Consider the following 19,532-nt stretch of genomic DNA (forward strand, 5'->3'; position numbering starts at 1 on the left):
TTTTAGTATATATGGGGTTTCACTGTGTTGACCAGGATGGTCCCAATCTCTTGACCTTGTGATGCATTCTCCTCAGCTTCCCAAAGTGCTGGGATTACAGGCATGAGCCACCCTGCCTGGCCTATAAACTGAATTTTTAAAGAATGGTGAACACGGCCTAAAATTTGCGTAGAAATGGAGATATTTGGCCAATTATCAAAAGATATATACATACCATATCAATTTAAAATTTTCAGTAATTTATTGGTATGAAACTTCAATATGTGACTGGCAAATCTCAAAGGATGCGTCATTATAATTACAATACTAGCTCCATTAAAAGCCAGTGCTTGAAGTCACACTTCTATCAAGAAAGATTTGCAAAAGTTAACACGATATTCCACTGATTCTGCTATTATAATATGCAAATATCATGGTAATAATAGATAATTTTGCTTAAAACAAATAATTGTTACTGTCTCTCTTTTTAAATTTTTTTTGAAAAATTTATTTATTATACTTTAAGTTCTGAGGTACATGTGCAGATCATGCAAGATTGTTACAGAGGTATACATGTGCCTTGGTAGTGGTTTACTGCATCCATTACCCCATTATCTATGTTAGGCATTTCTCCTAATGCTATCCCTCCCCAATCCCCCCTCCCCCTCTTATTACTCCCCTATCCCCCCACCCTCCAGGCCCCAGTGTGTGATGTTCCTCTCCCTGTGTTCATGTGTTCTCATTGTTCAACACCCACTTATGAGTGAGAACATGCAGCGTTTGGTTTTCTGTTCTTGTGTTAGTTTGCTGAGAATGATGGTTTCCAGTACTATATATATCTCTTTTTATAGTATCCATATTTTGAAAACATTATTTTCTTTTTTTTCTTGAGACAGAGTCTTGCTCTGTCACGCAGTCTGGAGTGCAGTGGTGCCATCTTGGCTCCCTGCAAATCCTGGGTTTAAGCAATTCTTGTGCCTCAGCTTCCCAAGTAGCTGGGATTACTGGCACATATCCACCATGCCTGGCTAATTTTTGTATTTTTCATAGAGATGGGGTTTCACCACATTGGCCTGGCTGGCCTCAAACTCCTGACCTCAGGTGATTCACCTGCCTCAGCCTCCCACAGTGCTGGGATTACAGGCATAAGCCACCTCGCCCAGCCTGAAAACATTATTTTCAAATCACATTTGAGCTCATATTTATAAAGTCTTTCTCATCTAAAATAGCAACACAATATTTAATATAGAGATTTGCTTGAGTCCTAGCTCTTGATCAGAATTATTTAAGAATTCTGAATTCAAGCAGTCAAGATACACTCATTGGCTCTATTTTTTTACTGAGACCCTGTAAGAATTTTTGACTACTGTCTGGCATAGAAGTTGTGGGGAAGGGAATGAATGCTTTCCTTTCTAAGAATATTTTCCATCTACCTTAAAAATCATATTTTTTATTATACTTGAAGTTCTGGAGCACATGTGTAGAACATGCAGGTTTGTTACCTATGTATATATGTGTCATAGTGGTTTGCTGCATCCATCACTCCGTCGTCTATATTAGGTATTTCCTCTAATGCTATCCCTCCCCTAGCCTCCCACCCTCGGACAGTCCCCAGTGTACAATGTTTCCCTCCCCGGGTCCATGTGTTCTCATTGTTCGATTCCCACTTATGAGTGAGAACATGTGGTGTTTGGTTTTCTGTTCTTGTGTCAGTTTGCTGAGAATGATGGTTTCCAGCTTCATCCATGTCCCTGCAAAGGACATGATCTCATCATTTTTTGTGGCTGCATAGTATTCCATGGTATATATATATGCCACAACTTCTTTATCCAGTCTATCATTGATGGGCATTTGGGTTGGTTCCAAGTCTTTGCTATTGTGAACAGTGCCATAATAGACATACATGTTCATGTGTCTTTATAATAGAATGATTTATATTCCTTCGGGTATATACCAGTAATCAGATTGCTGGGTCAATGGTATTTCTAGTTCTAGATCCTTGAGGAATCACTACACTGTCTTCCACAATGGTTCCGTTTGAATTCTTGGGACACTTTTTAAATTTTCTCATTGAAACTAATGGGAAAGATTACAGGAATTTAACAGGTCCACTTTTTCAGACTGTTGTCATCTCTGGTTCCCAATCCAAATATAGGAGATAATTTTAGAATGTTCCACTGAACCCTCCTATTCTATATTATGTCAGGTTGACATAAAATGAAATTTCTCTGCACCTCAAGGTGAAGCCCAGAATTGAACCGTGATATTGTACATGACTGGGACTCCCTCCAATGAAAAAAAAATACACAATCCTATCCATGAGCAGAGGAAGAATTTCAGGTGCTATGACAATCATGAGGTCCCTTGTGCAGAGAGGAAACCCCTATGCATGAAGAGTTTGAGGATATCAGGCAAGATCTGTGTGTTGGGAAATTGACTACACACAATAGGGAGAAGGCTCCTAGTAAGATGCATGATTAATAATATATGGGGTGTGTTGAGGGAGGCGGAGTAAGAGAAAAAAAAAACTCTTGTGACACCTGGAACACAAACTATACTGTAAAACAGAACCTCCTGCCTTTGCTGCCTTAAAACTGAAATCAAAAGGACGTGCGTCTTTATTTGGCCCAGCAGCCAGGTTGTACTTACGCTTTTTTGTTTCTCATCATCAAAACTCTTGCTTTTTGCTCCCGATCCAGTCTTCCACATTTCAGTAAATAACACCAATATCCACCCAATACATCAAGATCAAAATCTAAAAGTCATCCTTAACTCCTCATTTTCTTTACTCCCAGTAGATACTGTTGATCCAACTTTTTTTTTTTTTTTTTTTTTTGAGATGGAGTCTTGTTCTTGTCACCCAGGCTAGAGTGCAATGGCGCGATCTCGGCTCACCGCAACCTCCGCCTCCTGGGTTCAGGCAATTCTCCTGCCTCAGCCTCCCGAGTAGCTGGGATTACAGGCACGCACCACCGTGCCCAGCTAATTTTTTGTATTGTTAGTAGAGACGGGGTTTCACCAAATTGACCAGGATGGTCTCGATCTCCTGACCTCGTGATCCACCCGACTCGGCCTCCCAAAGTGCTGGGATTACAGGCTTGAGCCACCGGATCCAACTTCTAAAAGACATTCTGAATCAATCCACTTGTGATCTCCATCATCTCTTGCCTGGCCTTTTGCAATCACTTTCCAACTGGCTCAGGAGGTTTACTCTTGCCATTGTCCAATCCATCCTCCACAGAGCAGAGTGGTCCTCTAAACATGCAAGTCGGACCTTGGAACTGGCCTGCTTAAAAACGTCCAGTGGCTTTGCATGTCACTACCAGTGCAGCCCAAACTTCCCCACCAGGGTTCCCAAAGTCCTCTGTTATCTGTCTGGCTCCAGCACCTCTCTCACTTTACCTCTTCCCTTTATCTCCCTAAGTCATGAGGCTCCTTTCCCTTAATTCTGTTTTTCAAGCAAATTCTCCTTAACATATTTTCTGTGGATAACATACTGTACTATTTTACAACATAAAAAAAAAAGATTGAACTATTTAATAATACAAAATGTGTACCTCTTTGAGTAGTTCATGTTTCAATGGTTTTGTGTGTGAGGGGGGTTAGATGGCAATTTGGAACTCAGAAACTATTTTTACCATAAAAACCATGTTATACCTGCTTGTTTATCTCTAGACAGGCCCTAAAATGCACATTCTTGGGTCCTTCAGCAGAATATGCAGCCAGACTATCTTGGGCCAAGTGAAAATCTGCATTTTAAATAGATTTTCATATAAACAAGCTTCAAGGAAAGTAAGTGGAGCTGGCAGAGGTGCTGGGATAGAACAGGAAAGTAAAACAGGTGGACAAAGATGGAAAGGAGAGAAACTAACTCTGAGCAATTTATTCTTCATAACACTGAGAGCAAGTCCTTCCAATTTCCCTAAAGGAATCACATTGCACCTGGTAAATTGCTCCCTGGTCAGTCCATGATACTGTAGCAAACAAGGGTGTGTTATAGAAGCCCTGAGTGGACTATAGAAAACCTAGGATTTGATACCCACCCAAAGATGCCACGCACTTTTCTTTACACTACTTTAAGGATATGAATATGTTGAAAACATTGCTTTACCATGAAAGGGAAGGGAGAGAAACGGTGGTGACTTTAGGATTTGCTGCCAGCCTAATCTTCCTTTTCACAGACACTGACACTGTAGACTAGGGATGCAACTATTTCCTTTCAAATTACTAAAGAAATTCAGTATTACCAGTTTCACTGTGAATTCCTAATGGATGAAAACATTTTCTGTGCAGATAAAGTGATAATAGATATCTGAAAGTCACAGATACTTTACCTACCTTTTAGCACTGAGTCTGATGCCCCTTCCAGGGAAGCTGAAATTGTCCATGGCTCTGAAGGGGGCCCCAGAGACTCCACTCTTCGATTCTAGAAATGGGAATAGGAGGAGGGAGGAAGAAAAAGTTGGATTCAGAAGAGAATTTTGTGAAGTTAGAAAAGAAGATGGTTCAGCTGTATGCTTTTATAAAGAAGCATTTATTCAGTAGAAATAAACAAAGAAAAGAAAGTGATTTTTAAAAGTTGTCTTTCTCATGTTAAGAATATATCAGAATTAACTTACTGAAAGAAGAGTAAGGAAATTATTGCAAGACAAGTTGGGACAGGACAGTGAGGAGATGAAAGGAAAGCTCTGTTTATAGAAAAGAATGGCACTATGTGCTGAAGGTTCATAAAAAGGAAAGGTAAAGAGAAGTGAACAGGAGCAAGCTGGGTGAGTGCCAGACTAGATCAAAGTTGACAGGTTTCCAAGTGTGGAACTCAGTGCCACAGATTTCTCTCTGCAAACATGCCAGGGGATGATTTGTAAACGGGAGAAAGCCAATTCAACAATCATAGTTCCCTGTGAATTTTGTAAATATTGAAAAGACAAAATAGAATCAGGACACAAAGCCTGAAATGAGAATTAAGCACAGAAACTTGTTTTACTTAAACACATATGAGAGACTTAAAAAAAATAAAACTGTAATGTATCTATAATGTCATAAGTTTCTTCATTAGCACATGAAAAACTTCTTCAGATATAGATGTTCTTCTTTGTAAAGGCTAGATTTCAGAGAAGATGTGAGAGACCTACTTTAAGAATTCGGTGGGGGAAGAAAAGTATCAGAATTTGATTTTTACCCTTGATCAAATGCTGAATGTTCAGAGAAAACAGAAGGAAGGCAGACTGTGAAGGGGAAGGAAAATGATGAAAGCAGTGAGAAGCTCTAAGTGCAACAAAATGCACACAGTGGGCACTCCGTAAATGTGTATCAGTGATGACAAACTCTAAAGCCTACACTGAATGCTACCTACTACTCAGCTCTGAAGACCGATTGATACCTGTGTAAAGTTACCTGCTTATCCAAAAATACCAGTTGTGGCTGCACTGGAAGCTCATTTCCCACTTCTCCATCTGAAGGCTGGACTAGGACGGAAAGTGCATAGGGTCGAATATATATCGAGTTCCCAGTCTTAAAACTGCTTGTATTTCTGGCAGATATAAAGACAAACAAAATACATCCTTAGGATTACACATATCCCTGTAGTAGCAATTTTCCTCAATCCATTATTACCAGTGAAAATATTTTTCTTTGCCTGTGTCTCTAGAAAATAATACACTGTATAGTGAACATGACTTTATAGTAAAGGTTAATTATGTATGTATTTGATATGTTTTCTTCACTATAATGAAAATGGACTGGGGGTAGGTAAAATCACAAATTATGAGCTTATATTTTTTTCACCATTTATTAAAATCAGTCAAAAACTAAAAGCCTCAGTGAAAGAATTTATCAGACTAAAATTAGAGGGCATGGACATGTTCAACAGTAAGCTATTAAATAAGCTTTCCCAAATAATGCCCTGATTTGTGGGTGTGTTCCAACTCTGTGATATAAATACTACCACCATAGCTAATTCCAAGATGCCAAGACAACATCACTGAGCAGAGCTGGGAAGAGACGCCCAACAGCAAACTCCAGTACACCACTGTTTTACACAGAACAGCTCATTTAATCTTCACAACAAGCCATATTTATATTCTCTAAGTAGATTGTACTAAATAGATTCAATAACGCTTAATACCACTAATTAATTAATTTACTTTAGTGGCATGAAGCACCTGAGGAGAATAATACTTATAATTGATATTTACTGAGCACTTACTGTACACCAAGTGCCATGATAAAGCGTTCATGTGTAAATTCATTGCATCTTTAAAATGACACTATGAGGTAGGTACTCTTATTTATATGTGAAGAAACCGAGGTCCAATAAGGCTTCAATAACTTGCCAAAGATCCTACAGATAGTAATTGTCGACCAAGATCTCGAGTGGTTAACCAATGAGCTGTATTGCTTCTCACTTCCTTTGAACATACTAAGTGCTGACGTGACTTAGCAACAAAATGGAACACATACAAAATAGTTACATAATTCATGACAGTGAGAAACATATTTCACTCAGAGTTTTGGTATGTTGGATGACAGAGCCTCCTTCATTAAAATAAAATTATACATCTATTGTCCCATTAAGCCTATTGTGTATTACATATCATAGGCATGCAACAGATGTTTGGCAACCCTAAATGGAGACACCTGGACATCACATATCATATATAGGATCCTGACATAGAGCATCCCTTGGTGAGTTATCCTCAATAGCCTGGGCCAGGGCTAATGAGGCTTTTATTTACTTATTTATTTTTAAAGTAGCCTACTTTGCTTTCTCCCATTTAATTGTTTGTAAGTCAACTCTTCTATTTCCTAACTACCTCCCTTTCCGACATGAGGAGGAAAGAATAAAGTATTTATTTAACCTGGAGGGTGCATGTCAGAAAAAATGAAGAGCAAATACAATGGATTACAAAATATGAAGTTTCCATAGGAAGTGATTTTCTTCTCCCCTGAGAATCCTAGGAAATGCGGGCAGAGTGCAAATATGTGGTCCTAAGGAGCCCTTTAGTCATCTACCAGCTAAGACCCTGGCTTTTTGACTGGAATCACTCCCTGGGAATTCAGTACACATTAGCCCAATCATCATTTCTTAGTTTGCTTAGCCTGAGTGGCTATGGCTCCTTTCCTTTTAAAGGGAACAATTTAAACCAGGTTTTAAAAATCCAAGCTATTAATTCTATCCCTCTATGGGTTCCAGGTTATTAGAAAATTCTAACATTGTTATCAGATCCTATTTCTCCCCTAACTTATTCCTTAATTTCATTCTGATGGGGGCTAGGATGCAGGCAAGCAGTCTGGGTTAAAGAAACTGAAAGACCCCATCAAAGATTCTGACATAAGTACATTGACATCTAGAGACGAAGGGAGGGAAACCAACTGCCTGAACACCCACTAAAAGGCCCATTCCTGACACACTTTAAAGTTTATTGTGAGCAAACATCTCTTGTTAAATGTAAACAGCATCTCACTGGAGGTCACAGACTTGCTGCTGCAGCATATCCCAAGGTAATACCACTTTAAGCTCCACATAAACTCTTAAACAGTTTCTATCCTAAAACCTGACCGTAGGTGGTACAGTTTTTTACGATATGTTATAATAGTGCAATAAATCTGTTAGCTTAAAATCGAATCTCTGTGGCCTTTTAGAGAAATCATCATTAAATGCAGGGTCCTGTTAATGATGCCATCGAAGTGAAATTGTTTAATCTGCTAAGGGGGTGAAAGGTCACCAAATGAATTTTTTATAATACATCAACTTGACACGCAATAGGGAAAACTGTAATAGATAAAAGCAAAGGAAAAGGGCACTGTCTTCTTCTGATAGGTCAATAGCAGCCAAGAGAGTCACTCATCCACTTTCCTTTCACGATGGGGCTCCTTTTGCATTTAATATGGACACCCAATTAATACCTCAGCACCACAGACAACCTCATTTTAGGTGACTTATAGCAATTTCTCCCCCTTCCCTGAAATGAAAGTGATCACAATACATCATAGCATTGTGCGAATTAACGTTAATTGATTCAAGTTACCAAGCAATGATGGGCCACTTATATAATCTAGGCATTATTGGGTGCTAGAAGGGATGGAGGGAAGATTAGATTCCAGTGTCCGTTGCTGTGACGACGGGAGTCACCTGACGCCTTGTTAGACAGTTGTAAGGTTCTATTGCTGGCCCCAGTGGGGTCGTCAGTAAACTGGAGTGATGTCCAAACATCATTACATGCTGCTCCAATATTAAAGCAAAGGGATTAGCAACTTATTGCAAGCAACCTGGATTTGTCATTGTGCTGTCGTTATCCAATTTCCAACTGCTAATGTGACTGTAGCCTGCAGGCAGAAGGACCTACAGCCAAACTTTAAAAAATGGGGGAGAAAAGTTCCCTCCATTCATCCCAGTTTTTACCATTATTTAGCAGCTTCCACTACCCAGTTAGGTATGTGAAAGAATTTTTTTTCTACAATGCTTAAATGCAGGCTAAAGAAGAAAAGTCAAGAAAATACAGAAAATTTCCAGTTAAGAGATCTCTCCTATTCATGTCAACTCTTGCTTTTTGATTCCACCAGATTCGAAATGTTTACCCTATAGAAGATGGAATTATTTCTATTTTCATGGAAAACTCAGAAAACAAATAAGTTTTATTAGTGAAAACTGGCTCTTAGCAAGACCTACTGTGGTGAGTGAGGTGAAGCTGGGGTGGAAATCAGAGCTACTCTCTCTTCAACCTTCTTCTCAAAGCTACTACCTGAGTTCCTGTAAAAAGCCTTATGTTTTGATTGAACATTTCAGGATGTCCTGGGTATTTTGTATCTCTCTTGTTTTAAATAGGATAGATAAGGTTGAATATTCTATATGTGCCGCAAGGGGACTTGAATTGTAAAACAATTTTGGGCAATTTTGTACCCTGAAAAAAATGTAAATTCTTCAGTCAATTCTAAAGAATGAACAAATATATTAACATCTGTTATGTTAATATATTGGGAAAATACAAAAATAACGTCAATATATTTCTATGTGTTTAAAAAATATGTTAACCCTTCTACTGTGTACAAACATTGTTCAAGGCACTGCAAAACATGCAAACATGTAGAACACCATGACCTCTCCCACTCAAGAATAACCTTCTATATATTTTGTAAGACAAGAATGATTTTTCTAGTTATCCTTCTGAGTTGATAGATACAATATTACTTACCTTTCATGGTATGATGCTCCCTGTTAAACCTATCTAGGATTTCTTAGCAAATAGTCAACTCTTAAGAGGGAAGAAATGGCTTATGATCTGACAGGTTTTTATTGTTGTCATTGTAGTTTTATTTTGTTTTGAGACAGAGTCTCTATCTGTTGCCCAGGCTGGAGTGCAGTGGCCCAATCTCGGCTAACTGCAACCTTCACCTCCCAGGTTCAAGCAATTCTCCTGCCTCAGGCTCCCAAGTAACTGGGATTACAGGCATGTGCCATCATGCCTAGCTAACGTTTATATTTTTAGTAGAGATGGTGTTTCACCATGTTGGCCAGAATCATCTCAAGCTCCTGATCTCATGATCCACCTGCCTCGGCCTCCCAAAGTGCTGGGATTACAGGCATGAGCCACCGCACCCAGCCAATCTGACAGTTTTTCTGGCACTGTGGTCCAGTGGTTCCAAGCCTGGCACATTGTAAGCACACAATACATGTTGCTATAGTAACACTTTGCCAAATCAGTACCCATTATGCAACCCCTCTGTTCTTAGGTCACTAATTGCTTCTGAAAAACTACTACTCACTTTGGCCTGACCAACTTCACATTCTTGATCATTCCTCAAGTAGTGTTCTTACTTCTATTCTATGATTGTTCTGATTAAACTCTTGTGATTCTGTGGAATTATTCATTTAAAAATGAGATTTCAGTAGCCCTAGGTGTAGGTTGCAGTGGATCAGAAGTATATAAAGACACAGAATAAACATGGTACATCTTCCAACAATTCAGGGGAAAAAACACCTCTTAAGAGTTAACTAGATGGGTTTAACAGGACATAAGGACAATGAAAGATAACTAAAGTCAATTATAAGCAAAAAATTAGGGGACAAAAACCTAAGTATTTTAATTGGTAAAAACAATATTTTACAATAAATCTAGCATGACTATCTTATCTAGGAGAATGAAAACTGCATTTTTAAAGATCATATGCAAAATAATCAGAATTTCCTGTTGATCCTGGGGAGCTGTAGCAGTCAGAAGTCTGGTTAGGAAAACAGAAATCACTCAAGGTCCTTCTAATGGAAGAGATTTAATATAAGATATTGGTTTCACAGGAGTCTTAGAATAATGGAAAAGTAAAACAGGCTACATTTCACCGTATGTGATGTAGTGAATGATAATTTATTGTTATTTACAATGTGCTTAGGCACACTTGGGAATATAATTGTAAGTTAAAACCTTGACCACCTAATAAATATTATAAAATATTATACTCAAGCTAATGTTATAAAAAAACTGGATTAATGGTTAAGCAGCTACATAATTAATGATTTATTTGCAATAGATATGGAATGAGATTTAGTATAACATCTTCTCATTAAATAGTTGAATAAATGTTGTTTTTCATATCCATCAATTTTCAAATCTCCAGATTGTTCTAGGGACCATATGATATTTTGAACATAATAGCTGTTTGGTTAACATTGGGGAATAAAGAAGAATTGAAACGTAAGCTTTCAAGGGTCTATTATATTTACCTATGAGTTCACCACATGTACAAATAATTCTTAATTTTAATGTAGTGATGTCTGATTTTGAAATTAAAACTTCTGGATGTGGCTATGTTAGCAGCAGCAATAGATTATAAGTAACATCCTGTTCAGAGAAAAATAGCAGAAAAAAATAAACTGAAGAACAAGAATTAAAGATTTAGTGGTCTGGCCCATTCAGTATAAGAAAAATAGCACCCAAGGGCATCACTGCAAAAACAGGATTGCAAAGTAAATGATAGATTTAATGATGACCATGAATCATCATAACAAATGTGAATGGTCCACATTATTTCCCATTTAATAAGCCTGGGCATTATGCAATCTTTGTCTTTTTTTACATTTAAGAGTTGAAGACTTTTTAAAATGCTTGTTATTAAAGGAACAATTTTTAATTTCATAGAAAGCTTGCTTATGTAGAATATCTCACTTTCCCACAAAGCCACAAATATGAAATAAGATTACAATAAATTTTTCCATCCACCCAATTAAACAAAGTAGTACATTTGTACTGCAATGAAAAGAAAAAAATGATATAAAAATACTCTTTAATGGCAAAGTTGTGGTTATGTAATGGGAAAGAAAAGAGACACGCCAACAATATAGGAATCTCCTCTAGGATGAACATTCTGCCAGTCTTGAAAAGAACATACTTCCCTGCTGATAGAAAGATTCTACTCTTTCATGCTCCAAACTGCTGTTTTCTAGAAAGCAGGTGCCCAGGATACATAAAGAGGAGAAGATGCAGAAGAGAACATATTATAGGTGACTGAATGTTAATAGACTTGTATCACTTATGGGCTCTCCTAGTTTTCTCCTCTATTCCAAAGCAGCCAAATAGGGTGCTCCTTATGCAGAATGGGGGAACTCTGAAAATCCACTAATATGATAAGGATGCACACATATGCATGTGCACACACAGATACGCACTCCCACAGTGTCATGCTCACCCTCATGGTAACTGTTTTCACAGCCCAAAGTTCAAGGCAGTGACATAAACAAAGAGTTTTATGTGACACAGCATATTAGTTTCTCTTGTGGTATAACAAATTACCACAGTCAGTGGCTTACAAATGTGTTATCTCCAAGGAATGGGCCAAGAGTCCAGACAGGCTTGGCTGGGTTTACTGCTTATGTAAAGGATCTCAGGAAGAATTCACTTCCAAACAGGTTGTTGGAAGAATGCATTTCCTATGACTACAGAATTGAGGTCCCTGCAAAACCACAATGAGGCACCAACTCATACCAGTCAGAATGGCAATTATTAAAAAGTCAGGAAACAACAGATGCTGATGAGGCTATAACAAAATATGAACACTTTTACACTGTTGGTGGGAGTGTAAATTAGTTCAACCATTGTGGAAGACAGTGTGGTGATTCCTCAAGAATCTAGAACCAGAAATACCATTTGACCCAGCAATCCCATTACTGGGTACATACCCAAAGGATTATAAGTTATTCTGCTATAAAGACACATGAACATGTATGTTTATTACAGCACTGTTCATAATAGCAAATACTTGGAACCAACCCAAATGCCCATCAGTGATAGACTGGATGAAGAAATTGTGGCACATATGCACCATGGAATATTATACAGTCATAAAAAACATGAGTTCATGTCCTTTGCAGAGACATAGATGAAGCTAGAAGCCATCATTCTCAGCAAACTGACACAGGAACAGAAAACCAAACACCACATGTTCTCACTCATAAGTGGGAGTTGAACAATGGACACAGGGAGGGGAGCATCACACACCAGGGCCTTTTGCCGGGGTAGGAGAGGGAGAGCATTAGGACAAGTACCTAATGTATGCAGGGCTTAAAATCTAATGACTGGTTGATAGGTGTAGCAAAGCACCATACATTTATACCTGCGTAACAAACCTGCACATTCTGCACATGTATCCTAGAACTTAAAGTAAATTTTTTAAAAACTTTAAAAACTAGAAGAACTGAGGTCCCTGTGGTCCCTATTTCCACACTGGCTATCAGCTAAAATTCTCTCTCTACTCACAGAATCTACCTGATTCCTTTCCATGTGATTCCTTCCATCTTAAAAGACCCTTACACATCAAATCCTCACATCTGGAATCTCTTGCCTTCCTCTTCTGCCATAGCTGGGGAAGGCTCTTCCTTTTTTAGGGGCCCATGTCTTTGATTGGGCCCACTTTGATAATTCAAGATATTCTCCATCTCTTAAGATTAACTGTGCTACATAGCACAGTATAATAATAAGAGTGCTAACTCATCATATTTATAGGTTTGGGGTATTAGAGAGGCATATTTTGGTGCCATTTTAGAAATTCTGCCAAACATAGACAGCTTTGGCATTTTAATAGCCAAGCTTTTATAAGCGATACAGAGATACTTAATTTTATATGGCAAAGAATATTATTTAGACTTTTTTTTATTATGGGAATGAATAAGGCAAGAGAGAGGAAGGGAGAAGAGAAAGGAGGAAAGGATATTCAAGGGAGCGAAGTCAAGTTTCTACTGAAAGGAAAACAAGCAATATAAATTGTGTCCTGCCAGGATCCAGATAAAAGATAGTGAACAGAAGTAAAATTCTGCTTGGGAACCTCTAGTTTTTAAAAGGGCATATTGAACATGTGTTTATCTTTGCTCCCTCTATAAACTCCACTGAAATTATCTAAAATATAAAAACGAATGAAAATTGTTTAAATCAAGAATAAAGAAAACAAGCAAGGAGACAACAAATGACATCGGAGGTCAACAAAGTTTTGGAAGTGGGAAAACAGGGTAACGAAACATAGCTAAGCAGAGGAAGCTTGAATCCAGACGCATCTAGAGTATAAAGACCAGAAGAAGAAACAAATTCACTGTGTATTATTTACTTTAACAGTAGACAGCTACTCCATTTCTTCCCACAAAACAGAATTGGTAGCTTTTTTTCTTTTTTCTTTCTTTTTTTTTTTTTTTTTTTGAGACAGGATCTGGCTCTGTTGCCCAGGCTGGAATGCAATGGCACAATCTCAGTTCATTGCAACCTCTGTCTCCCAGGCTCAAACAATCCTCCCAACTCAGCCTTCCAACAGTCATGTGCCATCACGTCCAGCTAATTTTGTATTTTTCTAGAGATGGGGTTTCACCATGTTTCCCAGGCCAGTCTTACTCCTGGACTCAAGCTATCCGCCCACCTCCACCTCCCAAAGTGTTGAGATTACAGGCACGAGTCATCACACCTGACCCAAAGTTGATAGCTTTTGAAAGTAGCTAGTACTTTCTTAGAAAAATGTGTCCAATATGGCCTGAATTTGCTGAAATGCACATAACCCCATTAAATTAACAAAAGCAAACCATGGGAGAACATCCTTGGTACTTTTCCAAGGGTTGCATTCTAGACTCCTTTCTGCTGGCTCAAGGTCAGTTCATTGGCTTGTCAATAGCTCTCCAGTGAGTTCAATGGAAGACCCAGCTGACTGTGATCAAAGCTAAAAGAAACAAGGCTGGCCCTGGAACCTGTGTCAGGGTGTGTGTGTGTCTGAGTGTGTGTGTGTGTGTGTGTGTATGTGTGTGTGTGTATCATACTGTGCAACACTGGGAAACATGGGAAACGTCACTAAAACTCCTTGAATGCCATAGGATATGGCATTTCTCATTCTGAAGAGATTTGTTCGGCTATACTTAAGAAGCAGCTCTTCCTTATCTTGGGAAGATTTACTCTTTGTCTTTCTTATGTCTAGAAAATGTGTTTCAAAATACTAAAGGAAAAGCGAGAGATGGGAGATAGAACATATTCCAAAAGAAAATCCATGCTATATTATAAACATTCAGCTGTTTCTTATTAAATCAGAAATAGCTGAGTCAAAAGTAAAAAACATGATGGCTATGACAAATGGTGGGTAATAAATAAAAGTGATCTTTCCCCTGAAGCTGTTTCACTTCCTCATCAAAGAATGGCATGCCCTGCATGTATGTGTGCCTATACCTAAACTTGTGCTGGATCCACTCTCTGCTGGTTTTCTTCTGATGTACCTCTATTGCTTCTACCTGTTTCTAGTTAAAAGCATAATATATTCACTAACTCTTCTTTTATATAAAATTGGTCATTTTGGAATTATGACCTATTAAAAAGCTCAGTACTGTAAAATCTAAGTAAAATGAAGCAATAAACTGACTCTCTTTCTTGCTAAAGAAAAATTATGCCTGTATGTATACTTATAATATACTTACAAGAACTCAGTGGGATCTAAATAAAATTGGGCTGAAAGATATCTAAATATAAGCTAAGATACATCAGCATAATTTATTTGAGCATTCTAATTCACATACCACCATACATAATATTATAATAACGTCACTAACATGATGAAGGTTTTGTAGTTGACAAAAATATCCAAAATTGATTAAGTTGTGAATAATAATAAGCTATGAGTACTTTTTAATTTTAGGTTAACAATTCCCAAAGACCTTAAAATCAACAACATCCAGAAACATTTGCTTGCACTTTTTTTTAAACTTCTCTATATATCAATGTATAACAGGAAAGAAGAACATCTGTCTCTATTATAAACACAAGAACACCAACTAAACTTTCATTTGGATATGTCGCTCTGTGTACAAGAAGACAATCAATGTATTAGCTGAATATTTCTCCAAATGTGAAGACATGGTTTTCTTTTAGGTTTGCTTTTTATATAAGTTCTAGCAAATTCTGCATCCACTGGTAACAGTTGTATAGAAGTCATCACTACCCCTTAAATACTAATAGCTTATTAACACTATCACAAATAAAATGACAAAGCAGTAGCAAAAGAATAATATCTATTTCACCTTAGCAACCCTAGAACCTAGCCCATTGCTTAAATTCATTAAATAAATAAATAAGCAAAGAAATAAATAAATGGACAAATGAACTAAAAACAAATTGCTTCAAAAAATCTCTTCCTACATGCTTTTCACTTTAAGAAATAAAAATATAATGTTTTCTACAACCTTGGAAATAGAATAATCATGAAAAATATAAATTTAATAAAGAATCTAAAAACTAAGAATTTAAGTCTTTAAATGACTCTTTGAATTTTTATTCCTATCTGAAAAAGCAGACGAGTTATATGATTCAGTGTTAAGTAGATTGACATTTGCAACATATGTCAATAGGGACCTAAGAAATCAGCCCTCATTTGGATGTGAATATAACTAGTACTTACCCATAGCCAATGACTCCCTTTGACTGAGTAACTAGTAAGGCCCCAATAGGCATATTCAGAACATTCTCTAGTATTCCAGTCTGTTGAGCAGTGATGACTTGATGAGCCAAATTCTGTAATTTGTTACTTGATAAGGATGAAATCATTCCATTGTTCCTTACTGTTGGCAAATCACCAATTTCAATGACAATCAGTTTTGAGATAGTTTCCACAGTTGTTGGTGGTGAAACCCCGTATGAGTTCATTTCCATCATGAGAGGTCTGCGTTGACTGACTCTTCTATAACGACTAGCACAAGTCACAGTAGGGCAATTGCGCTTTCTTTTTGCTCTACTGTCAGCAATGGCCTTTAAGGTCTCTTCATGGCCAGGCATCTCATGAATAAATCTGATTTGGTTGTGGCCAATCTGTAAGAAATTACTTAGTCTTTCAAGTATTACTATTTCCCAGCCCTTTTCTAAGACTGAAACCATAACAGTGAGGGCCAAGTGAATGGAAACACCTGAGCGTATTTCAATGGGCTCCTCTCCTTGTAGAACAACATACAAGAGGTTATCCATGATGCTGAAATAGTTGGCACCAGCAGATTCATTCAGCAATAAGGAAGTTGACTGAACCAGAGTGGGTGCAATAAAACTTTCCCCTAAGAAGACGTAGGGGCTCTGGAGTTCATGGTAAAATACAGCCAAGAGAAGCTTGGAGGTACTTTTGTTCCCCAATAGAAAAAAACGTAAAACTTGAGGAGTTTGATCCATGAAGCAGACCTTGGTGATTTGCCGGGTGGGTAAGATAGAATAGAAAGTAGACACCGACCCAGAGGTAGAGCAGGGAAAATTGGCATTTACACTACTAAAGATGTCAACAAAACCACTAGTCACAGATACAACTGGATATAACTTCCGGTTTGCCCAAGTGACATCGGCACTATCAAGAACTAGGACCACTTGGTCAGTCTGTTTGCAGATAAATCCCTGCATCAGAAATCGGTATGTACATTTCTGTTCTTCTCTAAATGTACCTATAAAAGAAAAGAAACAAAACAAGTAGTTTATGAGTTACAATCTCTCAATGATGATTTGTAATCCATCACTCTTCCCATCATCTATAATCTGATAAAATATTTATTAAACATCTAATTGTGCCAGATACTGAGAGTGCAAGGAAGTGTGAGGAAGACTGGGACAAAATATAAAAAGATAAATACATTAAATAATAGCTCTTCAATATATTTATAAAATATATGTTACATAATATGTTATTTAAAATTAATCATGGAGATAATAACTGAGAAAAGGAGTTGAAGAAGTAAAAGAATCAAGACAATGAAATAATCATAACCATTAAGAAGCCCTGAGGAAGAAACAAGGGCCATATAAAACAAAATACTTTACCTCTGGTCACCAAATTCATAGGTATTTCTCCACACCAACAACCAATTCTCCAGTGGATACAAACTGGGTGTCATATAATTTAACCCAATTCTGATACTAAACAAAGTTAGTGTAGACTCCATGAGGGAAGGGCTCAGTTTTACAAAAGCGCCCCCATTTCATATGCCAATTGCAAGTCCCAGGTTGTGGTCTGTGCTTCTGAACAACTGGCTATAAATCAGGGATCTCATGACACCCTCCTTGAATTCAGTTAATTTGCTAGAGAGGCTCACAGAACTCAGGGAAACATTTACTTACGTTTTCTCATTTATTATAAGGGATATTACAAAAGATGCAGATGAACAGACAAATGGAAGATATGCATAGGACAAGGCATATGGAAGAGGCATGGAGCTTCCACGCCCTCTCTGCATGTTTCAACTTCCAGACACTTCCATGTGTTCAGCCACCTGAAAGCTTTTGAGCTTTCGTGGAGGCTTCATTATGTAAGTATGATTGACTAAATTATTGGTTGTTGGAGACTGACTCAACCTTCAGACCTCTCCCTTCCCCTAGGATGGGGGTGGTGAGGAGATGAGGTTTAAAGTTCCAACCCTCTAGTCACATGGTTGGTTCCCCTGGCAACCAGTCCCATCCTAAGGCTATCCAGTAGTTGGGCCATGTGCTCATTAGAGAAAAAGACATTCGTATCACCCAGGAAATTCCAAGGGATTTAGGAACTGTGTATCAGATGTTTCTATCACTCAAGAAATTACAAACATCTTAGCAACCAGAGTCAAAGATCAAATCAGCAACAAGAATCAAAAATCAGATATTCGAACAGAAGAGTCTCATAGCACTACCGATTTTGGTAGCTCTGCCTCAGGAACCAGGCAGATATCTATATCTATATCTGTATCTGTATCTCTCTATCTAGATATATCTGTCTATGTATCTGGATATATCTGTATATGTAGATATATATGTAGACATATCTTTATATATAGATACATAGATATACCTATGTAGGTAGATATATATCCACATGATGATTTGTAATCCATCATTCTCACCATCATCTATAATCTGATAAAATATTTGTTGAACATCTAATTGTGCCAGATACTGAGAGTGTAATTATATATATATATGTGTATATATATATATATATGTGTGTGTGTGTGTGTGCATATATATATATATATGTATATGTGTATATATATGTAGATCTGGTTCCCCTGGCAACCAGATATATCTAGATATAATCTATATATAATATATATCTATATTATATATCTATATCTATGTAGATTTAGATATAGATATATAATATAGATAGATATAGACACAGATACAGATATATATATGGATAGATAATCTCACAATATCATAGCTCCATAATAGAAATAGGGTACAAGAGAAAGGTAGTAACATCTAGGTGAGTGGGAGAAGAGGTAGATGGAGGGAATGGGTGGAACAGAGAAATTATGGAGGCATATTAAAATTGAAGAGGTGTGTCTGACTGACTAGATTGTGAAAGAGTTTAGATGTCAAACTATATAATCTCCTCATACTGTATTTTTTCCTAAACATAAAAAGAAAAGAAATAAAAGAGGAGGGAAACAAGAAATTAGTAATGGGAAGTAGTTGATATTCAAGAGCCCAAGTTGAGGACAGTGAAGGTTAATATCAATATTTAAAGGAACTGCGTTATTCATTATTTTCACCATTCCTAATACTCCCTCTGTGAACCTAGAATAGTTCTTGTTTTGAAACCACAGGGAGATTTTATCTTCCAACAAAGAATGTCTTTGATTTAAAATTTATATTCACAAAATTATTCTGTATTGTTTTCTAGATTTTTAAAATTTGCCTTAGTGCAAGTGCATCAAAGTAGCCTAAGAAGTGGGGAAAAAAATCCAATTATTTTAATGTAGGAAATACTAGATTTTAGTCTAATCTAGCCTTTCCTAAATCCTTCCATTCATATAATATAATTATAAATCTATGCTAAACCTGTCCATGGTGTAACTAAATTTAACTACTAAAGTGTTGCTTCCGGAGTAGGACACATGGTTCATTACTTCTTCTTCAACAATAACAGCAAAAACAGGGATGATTAAAAGTCACGAGGAATATTATAAAATATTTAAACAATAATAATTATAATCTTACTATATTAATGTTTTGGAATGAAGTTACAACAGTACTTTTATGGGGGAATTTATAATGTTAAATGCTTATATAAGCAAAGAATTGTCTGAGAGAAATGCCCTATGGTAC

At 37.2% G+C, this 19,532-nt stretch overlaps 1 protein-coding gene across 3 annotated transcripts in view; it reads right to left on the bottom strand.

Annotated features, from left to right (window-relative positions):
* PKHD1 (PKHD1 ciliary IPT domain containing fibrocystin/polyductin) overlaps positions 1-19,532 on the bottom strand; it is a 515,189-nt gene that overhangs the window by 33,902 nt on the left and 461,755 nt on the right. For all 3 annotated transcript variants that reach the window (XM_035295877.3, XM_035295878.3, XM_078370699.1), the window contains 3 exons: positions 15,880-16,897; positions 5,374-5,509; positions 4,318-4,405 (listed from right to left, as the gene is read on the bottom strand). In XM_035295877.3, coding sequence (XP_035151768.3) covers positions 4,318-4,405; positions 5,374-5,509; positions 15,880-16,897 — 1,242 coding nt within the window. The remainder of the gene's footprint in view (positions 1-4,317; positions 4,406-5,373; positions 5,510-15,879; positions 16,898-19,532) is intronic.

The sequence above is a fragment of the Callithrix jacchus genome, chromosome 4, assembly GCF_049354715.1.
Source record: "Callithrix jacchus isolate 240 chromosome 4, calJac240_pri, whole genome shotgun sequence".
In the NCBI taxonomy this organism is placed as follows: Eukaryota; Metazoa; Chordata; class Mammalia; order Primates; family Cebidae; genus Callithrix; species Callithrix jacchus.